General features: G+C 36.1%; 1 protein-coding gene across 5 annotated transcripts in view; it reads left to right on the forward strand.

Annotated features, from left to right (window-relative positions):
• The window catches only part of THEMIS (thymocyte selection associated), a 225,843-nt gene extending 215,705 nt beyond the window's left edge, over nt 1-10,138 (forward strand). For all 5 annotated transcript variants that reach the window (XM_084956926.1, XM_084956918.1, XM_084956915.1 and 2 more), the window contains one exon: nt 8,618-10,138. In XM_084956926.1, coding sequence (XP_084813052.1) covers nt 8,618-8,634 — 17 coding nt within the window. In that variant the 3' untranslated portion in view covers nt 8,635-10,138. The remainder of the gene's footprint in view (nt 1-8,617) is intronic.
• Nucleotides 10,139-13,631: the final 3,493 nt, after the last annotated feature.

The following is a 13,631-nucleotide window of genomic DNA, read 5'->3' on the forward strand; positions in this document are numbered from 1 at the left end:
TGCTGGAAGGAGAACCCGCAGTCATTTCATTCTTTGAACAATTCTGAAATATCATTTCCTATTAGGCAGTTGTGTGAATACTGACAGCCTTGCCCCTCTTCTTCCCTAGAGATTAATTTATTTCCTGCAGCGCTCGCTCTTCATGGAAAATCCGACTCGTCAGCCTTCACCAATGGGAGATCTCATCAGCAGAATGTTAATTATAAAAGCAAAAAACCATATAGTATATTGAAAGGGAAAAACAGTTCTTCAGGCAAAGAAATCTTTTCCTTTCCTTTTCTTTCCACTCCATTCTCTCCTCAATCTGTGGCCAGAAGGGGAACATTAACCACTGGGGAAACATTCTGCAAGGTGGTGGGGGATAGAGAAAATGTTCAGGCTTTTCCACCACACAGACCCAAGACTGATCTGTAATTCAAAGAATGTCAGATTTCTTTGGAATTTTGTTTCCTTAGCTGTAAAATAAAGATAAAAATACTCGCCTCACACAAAATTGTATAAGACTGGCAAACAGTAGACACTAGAGGATTGCTATCATTATTATTTAGCACTTACTGTGTATTGATTGCTGTGGCATAACATCGACCATGTCTCAGGTTGGTTTATAAAGGAATCTATTAGCAATTTGAAGAAATATATCTTTCAGCTCCCAGGAGTTAGGCGTATAAGACTAAAACAGATTATTGAGATACAGATAACAAACAGGTTATTTGAAATCATGTCTTACTCTTCATTTCCTTTCTCTTCTCATTACCACTCTTATAATTTTCATAGTGCTTGCTAGGGACTTATGAACTTATTTTTTTCATCAATAAGTTCTTTAAAAAATCCAAAAGCTGTTTACTAATAGTTTCAGCTTTATCGATTCAGACTTGAAACTGTGTTTGAGTTTATTTTAAAATTGTTTTCTCTAAAATAAAAATGGTCTGTTTCTATTTGATTCAGTCTCAGAAATAAAACTTTGGTGAATTAAGTCTTGAGACAAAGAAAATAATAGTATTGCATCAAAGTAAAGATAAAGTTGAGCAATACCAGATGAAGAAACAAAATCAATTATTGTAAGCTCAGAATAATCGTTTTCTCAGTAATGTGATTGTGATTAACAAGTCCGTTTAAGTAAAGTCACTTTTTGTTTGCCCTGTATGATTTCATGATTTGAGTGTAACACCAGAAAGAAAAGCAATTGAAGCATTAGATGATAAAATAGAAAAAAGAAGAGATGTCATGGTGCAAACCCATAACGAATGAGACCTGATACAGGGCTGCGACAGCAGACGTGAGCTGTGTGCATGGTGTGCAAAGTATGATAGGTACTAATCTTTCATATGACAAAATAATATTTTTCTTAAGACCATCAACAACACCTTAACTTAATTTGACGGGGGACTGGATCTATAGGGTGACCTCTGACTTTGACCTTTATGGAGTCATGTAGAAATCATTGTGTGATCTTTCGTCATGGTAAATGAGTTTTTTGAAACTATAGAGTTTTCTTCTAAATAATGTTTTGAACCTTTCATCAATTTCCTAATTTTCCTAATGAATAACTTTCAATCTTATTATTTTAAATTTCCTTTCCCCTTTTCTCTAACGTTTTTTCTTGTTGGCAGGTGACAGTCTTTCTTTTATTCATTATTTCATTCTTTTATTCATTATTCATTCATTCTTTTATTCATTATTCATTCATGAGGCCAATGAATTAAGCAAAGCAAAAAAGAACAGATGATAATAATTTTCAAAATTTATCTCAGTCTCTAAGTTCTTGTGAATAAAAAAGTCACTCAATGAGCATGTTAAAAATACATATTCTTGTGTGTAGAAATACATTTCTAGAGTTTTGGGTGGTGGGTCAGATCTGTCGCATTGACTGTATTGCCCATAAGTTAGGATTTTTTTTCCACTTTTTACATAGTTGAAAATAAAGGAATATTGTCTGATACCTGAAAATTATCTGAAATTCAAATTTCAATGTCTATAGAAAATTTTATTGGAGCACAGCCACACTTATTCATTTACACATTGTCTGTGGCTGCTTTTGTCCTGTATTAGCAGAATTGATTAGTTTTGACAGAGACTGTATGCAAAGCCTAAAATTTTTACTATCTGGCCCTTTAGAGGTGAATTTGTTAACCTCTGCTCTAGAGAGTCTGATTCAGAAGTGCTCAGAAAGAAATGAAGTATCGAATTGATTTCAGCATGTTTTTGGGGGTGATTGTAATACAGGTGTCTGTGGACCACACTTTGAAAGGCAAAGCATCTGAACAACCTGTCTCTTCATCTCCCCTTCTCTTTATCACACCCACTCTATCAGCAAATCCTTTTGTCTTTATCCTCAAACAGTATCTAGAATATGTCTGTTTTTCACTTGTTCACTGCTATCGACATAGTCCAAGCCATCATCATTTGTCATCTGGACTCTTATATTGGATTCTTCACTAGACAGTCTACTTCTCGCCTTGCCTCATACTGCCCGTTCTCAATGAGATAACTTTAGTGAATGTGTTAAAATATTAGTCAGATCATGTAACTATTCTTCAGAATCCTCCAGTGGTCTCTTCATTTCTCCCCCTTTCTCTCTATTCTAGCTACATTGGCCTCCCAGCTGGTCCTCAAAAGCTCTAGGGGTGCTCCATCCTCAACACTTACACAGACTGTTTTCCCTAAGTGTCATAATCTTCCTGCAAGAGCTGCCTGGCTTTATGTTTATCTCATTTAGGTCTTTTCCTTAGCCATTACCTTCTTGTTGATTTCTTCTATGAACACCTTATTTTTCTGGGACTACTTGTCTCTCTTATGCCATCTAACATCCTATATACTTTGCTTCTTTATTTTAATTATGGGTCACCTTTCCTACATGGGGGCACCATGAGGACAGGAACTTTTATGCATTTGCTCTATCCTTAGATTTAAAAGAGTGCCTGGCTTCTTGTAGGTTCTCAATAAATATTTATTGAATAGAGAAATGAACCCCATACCCTCACTCTTTACCTGACAGATAATTTATGACACCTATCAAACATTTTCTGTATGCAAAAATGGTTGCCAGGAGTATAAATATAAGACTTATCTTTGGAAATGATGCAATGTTTTATAACCATCACAGATGAGAAGAATAAAGCAGCTATTAACTTGTTATCATTTGTTTTTTCTTTTATTATGTTATTATTATTATTATTATTATTATTATTATAGTTGATTTACAATGTTTCATCAAGTTCTGTTGTACAACAAAGTGACCAAATCATACACATTTCCCTGTGCTGTACAGTAGGACCCCATTGCCCGTCCATTCCAGATATAACAGTTTGCATCCCCAAAACCCCCAAGATGCCCATCCTTCCTACAACCTCCCCTTTCTTCCCTTCCTCTCCACCCCAAACCCCAAATCTGCTCTTCTTGGCTATGCTCTGTTTCTGTTTTTTGTTTGTTTGTTATTTTTAGATAGGATCATCTGTTCCATATTTTAGATTCCACAAATAAATGATATTATACAGTATTTGTCTTTTTCTTTCTGGCTTACTTCACTTAGTATGAAAGTGTCTAGCTCCATCCATGTTGTTGCAAATGGCATTAGTTTGTCTTTTTTATGGCTGAGTAGTATTCCATTGTATATACATACCACATCTTCTTGATCCATTCATCTGTTGATGGATATTTAAGTTGTTTCCATGCCTTGGCTATTGTGAATAGTGCTGCTCTGAACATAGGGGTGCATGTATCTTTTTCATTGAAAGTTTTGTCTGGATATATGCCCAGCAGTGGAATTTCTGGATCATATGGTAGCTCTATATTTAGTTTCCTGAGGTACCTTCATACTGTTTTCCATAGTGGTTGTACCATTTACATTCCAACAAACTGTGGAGCAGGGTACCTTTTTCTCAACACCCTCTCCAGCATTTGTTGTTTGTTGACTTGTTCATGGTGGCCATTGTGAGTGGTATAAGGTGGTACCTCATTGTAGTTTTGATTTACATTTCTCTAATAATTAGTGATATTGAGCATTTATTCATAGGCCTGTTGCCCGTCTGTATATCTTCTTTGAAGAAATGTCTATTTAGGTCTTCTGCCCATTTTTCAATTGGTTGTTTGTTTTTTTTATTGTTGAGTTGCATGAGCTGTTTGTATATTTTGGAGATCAGGCCCTTGTCTGTTGCATCATTGGCAAAGATTTTCTCCCATTCTGTGTGTTGTCTTTTTGTTTTTTTAATGGTTTTCTTTACTGGGCAAAAGCTTTCGAGTTTGATTAGGTCCCATTGGTTTATTTGTGTCTTTACTGTCATTATTCTAGGAGGTGGATCAAACAAGATGTTGCTGTGGTTTATGTCAAAAAGCGTTCTGCCTATGTTTTCCTCCAGTAGTTTTATAGTGTTTGGCATTATATTTAGGTCTTTAATCCATTTTGAGTTTATTTTTATATATGGTATTAGAGTTCTACATTCATTCTTTTACATGTAGCTTTCTAGTTTTCCCAGAACCATTTATTGAAGAAGCTATCTTTCTTCCACTGTATGCTCTGCCCTCCTTTGTCATATATTAGTTGCCCATAGGTACCTGGGTTTATATCTGGGCTTTCTATTCCTGTTCCATTGGTCTATATTTCTGTTTTTGTGCTAGTACCATATTGTTTTGATGACTGTAGCTTTGTAGTGTTGTCTAAAGTCAGGAAGCTTGATTCCTCCATTTTCGTTTTTCTTTTTCAATATTGCTTTGTCTATTCAGGGTCTCTTGTGTTTCCATACAAATTTTAAAATATTCTGTTCTAGTTCTGCGAAGAATGTCTTTGGTTTGAGAGGGATTGCATTGAATCTGTAGATTGCCTTGGGCAGTATAGTCATTTTGACAATATTGGTTCTTCCAATCCAAGAGTGTAATATATCTTTCCATCTGTTTGTGTCATTTTTTATTTCTTTCATCAGTGTTTTATAGTTTTCAGAGTATAAGCCCTTTGTCTCTTTAAGTAGGTTTATTCCTAGGTATTTTATTCAAATTGATGTGATTGTAAATGGGATGGTTTCTCTGATTTCTCTTTCTGATCTTTCATTATTAGTATATAGAAATGCAATTGATTTCTTTTTTCTTTTTTTTTCTTTTGTCTTTTTGCCATTTCTTGGGCCGCTCCCGTGGCATATGGAGGTTCCCACGCTAGGGTTCTAATCAGAGCTGTAGCTGCCAGCCTATGCCAGAGCCACAGCAACACGGGATCCGAGCTGTGTCTGCGACCTACACCAGAGCTCACGGCAACGCCGGATTGTTAACCCACTGAGCAAGGCCAGGGATCAAACCCGCAACCTCATGGTTCCTAGTCAGATTTGTTAACCCCTGCGCCACAACGGGAACTCCTGATTTCTGTGTATTAATTTTGTAGCCTGCAACTTTGCCAAATTCATTGATGCATTCTAACAGTTTTCTGATGCTGTTTATCATTTGTTTTTTCAATATCAACCAATAACTTAATGACAAAAGATGCTAAGAAAAAGTAAGGAAAGAATGGCATAGATATTAAAATGGATATGTGAATGCAAATTCAGTTGAAAATGTTTGGAAGAGATTCCAGGAAACCATATTCACAATCAAGCTGCTTCCTAGAGCAGGTAAATGTGCTTACTGCAGGCTTAAGTGTTCACCATCAATTTCAACAATTTGAGGACCCTGGCTCTTGAAGTTCCCAAAAAGGAAAATGCAGGGTCTGACTAGCCTCAGTTCAATAACTCTTTGGGAAACATCAGCTTCATAAGAAAATGTAAAGCATTTTTGCATATACCGGAACTGGATTCCTCAAAACTAAAAGGAAAAAGCTTTAATCTTTGGCTTTAATCCTCTCATTCAAAAAATTACTCATCTAATTTTATAGTTCTTTTTAAAGGTTCATTTTGTGGTTTGAACAGTAGCTTATTCTTACAAAGATATGGGTTTTTGACTGTTGAGGGACATTTTAACCATTGAAGAATATGTTTTAGGGAGAAAAACTATACAAAATAAAAGAAAACAAAACTACCATCTTTATCTGTTCTCCTATGGATGAGGGTTTGGTTTGATCTCTGAGGAACTGAGTGTATATGATTCCACATTCCTCAGTTAATGTGATCATCTAAGTATCTATGAATATTCAAAAGTAATCAGTCAATATTCAATTCAAAGTAAAAAACATCACCTCCAAATTGAGTTTGTGATGTTTTCCAAAGGAATGGTGAATGAATGCTGTAGGAATTGAGGGCTTTAAATCAGTTTGAATTTTGAAGCCTAAATTATTGTCAGAAAAATCAGTTAGTTCTTTCACATTTTGAGATTTCTTGAAAGTCAGTGCAGTAGACAGTTTCTATTCAGTGTGAAATCACCTCTGTCAGCTTGAGATGGCCACTAGAGCAAGGCGTTATTTAGGGCATCCCTACCCTGGGTGGAAGACTGGACTAGATCAGGCAAGGAGAAGCCACTTATAAGGTCCCTTGCAAAACTAAGATTATTTAAATCCTATTATTTTATAGAGAGATAATCTAATTATTCCAATCCCTCACCTCCCATTTTTCTGCTTAGCTCTGTACTATCTTAAATCAGTTTATTGACAAGGGAGAGTGAGACTAATAACTGTCAAGATGACAGATTGAACTTTCAAACTACAGGCTTATAATAGTCTTATGTGAATATGAGATAGTAATCACAAGTGATATTTCTGTAGCACTTTACATTGTACAAAGCACTTGCAGGTCCATTGTTTCATTTGATGTTTCCTCAACTCTGTGATTCAGTTATTACTACCCAAATTCATTCACTGGTAAGAAAATGGAATTCAGAGATTCCTCAAGATGCACAACCAGTAAGTCTTGGAATCAGGAATCAGATCGAGTTCTTCAGATTGTTTCTCTGTACTACAATATATCTATTTCATTTTCCCTCTCTCTCTTCTCGCCTTAGGAAAAGCAATGCTGTGAGGGAGAAATTCAGTTGTTATCTGTTTTTACAGATAAAGTCACAAAGATAGGAGGTAGAAGTGGGAGTTAAATCTGGGCATACTGCCTAAAAATGCTGTGTTCTTTCATCTATAATGCACATTCTACAGTGTGTAGTTTTATTGCTGTTTGTGATAAAAGGAAGACCTGAAAATCAAAAGGCAGCATTTGGGGATAGTAGGTGATGAGGAGAGAAAATGAAATTAAGAAGAGCCTGGAATCAGCGATCTTCTTCTCATCAGACCCCACCTCCCAGCCCTCGGCCCCACTTAGCACTAAGGGGAGATGTTGACAGAGGAAGGTAACATCACACTGTCAGGGAAATTAATATGATGTGTGGAGAAATTCCACTTCTTTCTGCTTTGGCATCTCCTTTCTTCTTTCCCAGTTAGTCTGTGAGCTCCTCAGAGGTCACAGAACTGTATGTTTTGTCTTTATATTTCACACATATGATGAAAATAGCTAGTAGTAGGTGAGATAGTAAACGTCTTTATTGTAAAATATAAAACCCTTACATTTATTGACTAATTTAATCTTTGTCATAACCCTGTAAAACAGGCATTGTTATCCCTTCCCCTTTCTTGTTTTTAAAGATGAAGAAATAAGGCACATAAACGTTTGGTAACTTCCTGAAAGTTATAGAGCCAGTATGTACTAGAAAAAGAAGGAAGGAAGAAAGGAAGGGAGGGAGGGAGGGAGTGGAAGAGGGAGGGAAAGAGAGAGGAAGAGGGCAAGAAAAGAAGGAAAAAGTGGGGAATGGAGGAAGGAAGGGAGGTGGCAAGAAAGTGAGAGGCTAGTGCGTGCTCAGGGGTGAGAGCCTCCGAGTGTTCCTCTCCAGGTCCACATGACTAGGACTTAACAGATCGCGGGTGCAATGAGATATGGCAGAGTGAAAGAACTGATCAATTTTTCTGTACCTCTTGACTATTATAGTTCATGCCATTAGGATGTTTTTTAAACCACCCAAACCCCATGCTCCACAAACCCAGAATGGAAAGAAATATCTGTCTTTCATGAACTGAGACTGAATTCCTGTCTGCAGTGTAACTTGCTTGCCTTGAGAGTATGATATGATGTGTTAATGTCTAGTCTGTGTATAGGTCCATTAGAAACTAGAAATTGTATACAGCTTGCGCTTGAGACCTGTTGCTTTTATTCAGTATAACATTATAGGTACCCCTTTCTGCTCTGCCATCTTTAGCGCTACACTGTGTTTGGGCTTCATTCCATAGCCGTTGTGTCACAGCCAAAGTGATGGGTCTGCAATCAGACATTTTTTTTAGAGCACAATCAAGCTCCAGTCTCTTACTAGCTGTGTGATTGCTGGGCAAGCCTCTTAACTGTGGATTCAGTTTTTTTATCTTACATTAGCTATGTAATAGAGTTTTTTATAAGGATAAACTAAAATGCAAAGAAAAGCACTTTGTAAACTGAAAAGCATTCTAAAAATTTAAGGTTTTATCTCATAGAAATATCTACTTTGTTTCTGAAGAATTTACATTAATTCTTTGCTTTTGTGGATTTTTTTTAGCTCTTCTTATTTTATTCCCAGTTATTTCTCAAAAAAATATATGCATGTGACTGTCCTACAATGTTTGAATGAAAGTAGTTTCTTTCCTGACTATGGCTAATACATATTTTTCATGAACCCCTCTTAATCTTTTTTCTTATAGAAATCTTCAAAAAATGAAAAACATCGAAAATAACTAGATGTGAATGAAACCGCTTGGGCGGTGAATATAAATGTTGCAGTGGAAAAGAAAACCTCGCCTTCTAGCTGAAAAAAAACCAGATATTCCTCAATGGACCCCAGAAGAAACTTGACTGGCCACTGCAAAGGAGAGAACAAACTTAAAAATTTTAACAGAGAAAACTTACAGAGCAACCTATGATATGAAATTCACATGGTGTATTCTGTTGTGCCAAAATTTGTATGTATTGTTTTATTGTTATTTAGGACATATTTATTTAATGTGCACACTTTCGATGGTTCTTATCTCTACTACCAACAATTAAGCTCATCGAACATTTTCTCAGAATTTGATTTGGCACTTTTTAGTGTTACCATCATTCCTGTTAAAAATAACAAAGTTATTTCGAGTGATCTAAAATACCCAGGTTTCTTATCTAATTCCCTTGAAGCTGTGGAAGTGAGTTTGACTTCACATTTTCATTATGTTTTAGAAATACACTATGAATAAGTATGTTTGAGGCTTAACAGCCAAATCCATTGTGAGTTACAGGAATTTTCCATAACTTTCTCCACTGTCCTCTAATAACCAGAGTTCATTACTGCCATATCACCAAAGATCTGATAATATGTTTTCATGTCCTGTACACTAGAAAATCCCTTAGATGAATGTTTATTAGAACCGTAGGAGAGCCATATTCACTTGTGTATAACTATCTCATTAAAATCATACAGGAACTTAATGCCAAGCTTTGGACTTGGTTCATAGGTCATACTCTATACAGAAACTTAGCTAATTTCATATTTCATAATTATTTTACATTATGTCTAGAAAATATTCATTGATTTAGTACTAAAGAGTTTTTGAAGGCAACAAATCATGAAACAACTTTTCAACTGAGAAAAAAAATGAAAGTCTTTTGTATGATATTTGTATTCTGATCTTTTTTTCTTCCTTTTTAAGTTGAAATGAACCCTGATTTTCAATACCCAAAGATTGTTAGTGATTTGATATGGATATATCATTTGTTTATTTCCTATTTCTGAGGTTTTCTGAGATGGTTTCACTTTTATTTGTTTTGCTTGTTTGTGCCCATAAGAACAGGAACTTTTGAAAGTTTATGTCCCCACATTTGGTTGTTGGCGTCCACTGAGAATCCTTTCTCAACAACCTTGGCAGACAGACTCAGAGAACTCACAGGCCAAGTTGTTATTTTTAAATAACAAAGAGTAATTAGTATTTTTATTTGGTATATGCAAACAAATCTATACTCTTAGTAAGTACAATTCTTTGGTTAGAAAAATCAAGACAATACATGTCTTAGCTTGGTTGTAAATCATCAGGGGTTTTCTAGTGGAAATCATATATAACATGTCTCACAATGTAGTTCTTTTCTATACCGTGCTTTCCAGTTCTCTTGAATTTGAAAGGTGTCATAAACATCCTATTCATCTATGGAAGATTTGGGAAGGTTGAAAATAAATTTTCTTTGGCATGTGTGTATGTTCTTTGTCATGTTTAACTATGGAATAACTATCTTCCTGTTGTTAACAACTAAGATAGTCTTAATTGGGGTCGAAGTCAGTTCTTTACTATTAAGGAAGAGGCTCCCTGTGTTAAGAAGCCAGGAGGGATACCCTGCTCCCCTCAACCAGGGACCCATAGTGCTGAGCACAAGGACCAAATTTCACAGTATGTCTGGATAACGTAGATAGATGCCAAGACTCCAGTGATTAACGCTGCCCTCTTACTAACTGAGTCAAACAATTTTAGGAAGGAGATGAGAAAGGAGAAAGCAAAGTGTCTCTGAGATGTGTTTAGCTCTCATAACCAAGACTTTTATGTAAGAAGTGTTTGTTTTAAGATCAAAGTCAACATTAATGAGACTTCTGGATGTTTATCCAAAAGCTTATGTAACATAATTACTTCTAAAAGGAAGGAGTATGTAAAATTCATGAGAAGGAAGAGCCAGAATTAGGATCCCAATATATCCTCTAAGGCTGGAATACTGAAAACTGAATCCAATAGAATGAAAGTATCCTTTAGATTTTACCATCAAAATATTTGCTAAGTTTTGCCACTTTTTACTGCTTCTATTGTACCACTGTGGCCCAAGTTCAATCATCTCTTCTTGAGTTTCTGCAGTAACCCTGTAACCAGTCTCTCTGTTCCTGCTCTTGCTACTGATCAATCAGTTCTTAACACAGCAGCCAGAGTGATCTCATTAAAACAACAGTATTCCACACCACAGTTGCTTCTCACCTCACTCAGAATAAAATCCAAAATTCCTAAAATGATCTACAAAGCCCTACACAATCTGTTCCTGTTACTTCTCTGACCTCTTGTCCTCTCACTCATTGTGTCCAAGTCATACCGGCCTCCTCACTGCTCATCAAACAAGACAAAACTGTCTTGCCTCTAGGCCTTTGACTTTGCTTTCTCTCCATCAAGAACTGCCCTTATCTCAGATATCCACACAGGTGACCCCCTCACTTCCCTCTGATTTCATACAAATGCCTGCCCTGACCCTACAACCTTAAACTGGAACCTCAACCCCACCTGATTCTTCTTGACTCCTTTCCACTTTATTTTATTTTTCTCCCTAATAGTTGATTCTATCTTTTATATAAAAGATTTATCTTTTTTAGCTCTTCATGAGTGGTATTGATTTCTGCCAATACCCCAGGATGCAATATTAGTTTATAATCACTAGATTGGCCAGAAGTAAATGAAGGTAGTTTTAAGGGATTCAATTCAGCTTTTTCTACTAGAAGAGCCAGACCAAGGGACCATTGCTATGGTTCCAAGAGCCAATATATATGTCTGTTTTGATTATAATTTGGGAAATGGAGAAATGAGCACGGGTGGGGTCTGTGGGACCAGTGTACCCACTTTGAGATGGACTGGGCCCAGAAGAATATTATTTGAACTACTCTAAGGGGTTGTACTGCTTATGAAAGGTAAGTATAAGCACAATGTCCATGACCATCACAATTATTTATTATATATTCTGTCATTAATGTACTGAAACCATACTAAAGAATGGCCTTTAGGTGACTAGGCTGAGAGGCCTTACTCCCTGTAGCTTCCCTACACAGATGTGATGCACACTCTTAACATTTTCTTGTCATTTTTTGATAACAGTGCAATGATTGGGCACATGAGATGCTGCATCTGGGTGTCTGAAGGCTCCAGGATTTTCTTGCTCTGCATAATGCTTGCTATCTGTTGTTTACCCTTTACTAAGGTAAGCAAACTTGTTGCTGGATAAGCCTGTTGTGTCTTGTATATTGACTGACAATCTGAAACTGAAACTTATTCTACTGGTCTTGTCTTTGTAAAAATACTGAAAACCATAACGATATTAGGAAAAAAAGTGACGGGAGTTCCCATTGTGGTGCGATGGCGTTGGCAACATCTCTGCAGTGCCAGGACACAGGCTTGATCTCCAGCCTGGCACAGTGGGTTAAAGGATCCAGGTTTGCTGCAGCTGCAGGCATAGGTCAAACTGCAGCTTAGATCTGATCCCTGGCCTGGGAACTCCATATGCTGCAGAGTGGCCATAAAAGGGGGAAAAAAAAGTAATAATAATAAAAAAAATATGGCACAACAGAAAAGAAAGTTTTTGGGGATAGTAGATCTTAAGCCATCATCCAGAATGCAGTTTAAAAAAAATAGAAAATTATAAAAAAAAAGATGGTAAAAAGACATTGAGATGAGTGTATGAAGGCACAAGGTTTATTTAATTGGCGTTGGAGCAGGAGAAATTGGGAGACTGGTGCAAGGCTGAAGTGAGACAATAATGCAAAGATAATGATATCTGAGAACTTTCTAGAATTAGTAAATAAATCTTTCTCAGATTTGGAAAATACAGAATATCCCAAGAAGGATAAAAAAGTAATTTCCCAATATATCATATAATAATGAAATTTGAGAAGGTGGATACAGGAATAAGGCTGGTACATCAATGGGGCAAGCAGTAAACTTTACCAAGGCCAAAACAGAAGCTGGAAGCCAGGGTATGGGGGAAACACTCTCAAGAGCTGTGAACCAAAACAATTTTTTTAAAAAATAGAAATAAAAGACTTTTACAGGTTTGGAAAAAAAGAGGATTTATAATCACTTGAATTTCCAGTATAGAACTATATAAAGGATGTACTCTTAAGAAAGAAAATAAATCCAGAAATAAAGATCTGAGAATCAAGAAGGAATAGTATGTTAAAAGATAACTCACAGAATCAAGACAATATTTGCCATATACACATCTAACAAAAGAATTGTACCCAGAGTATATAAATAACTTCTACAAATCATTAAGTAAAATGCAGACAACCTAATTTTAAGGAAGGATAAAGGACTGAAGCAGGCATTTCATAAACAGGGATATCCAAATGGATAATGAGCATATGTAAATGTGCTCAAAATCACAGCAGTCTTTAGGAAAATTCAAATTAGAGCCACGATGACATATACCATTACAAATCCACCAGATGGCTAAGATTTTTTTTAAATGACAAGAACAAGTTTTGAAGAAAGTGTGGAGCAATCAGAGCTCACACATATTGCTGGTGGGAGTTTAAATTGATATATCTACTTTGGAAAACTGCAGTATCTACCCAAGCTAAACAAATACCAACTCTTGAGCCCAGAATTTCCACTCATAGGTGTAAGTGAAACAAAACTTAAATGCATTCACCTACTAATAAGACATGCACAAAGATGTTTGTAGCAACCCTATTCATGTAGCTTCAGATGACGTAATCCATGTTCATGGGCCATAGACTAGACAACTAAAATGTGAAAAATGATGCAGCCATGAGAGTGCAATGATACCTGTAACAAGGTGAATATATTTCAAAACCATAATGTTGAGTGATAGAATCGAGAGGCAAAAAATATATGCTTCATGATTCTTTTTATATTAATCCTGAGAACTGGCAACATTGTTTTATGTTAACTGAAGGAAATATGTTGTTTGCATTTGGGTTGGTAATGA

The sequence above is a fragment of the Sus scrofa genome, chromosome 1 (assembly GCF_054392235.1).
Source record: "Sus scrofa isolate SSC_HxYL_T2T_F1_AM1 chromosome 1, Sscrofa_HxYL_maternal_Yorkshire_Landrace_v2.0, whole genome shotgun sequence".
NCBI classification, from domain to species: domain Eukaryota; kingdom Metazoa; phylum Chordata; class Mammalia; order Artiodactyla; family Suidae; genus Sus; species Sus scrofa.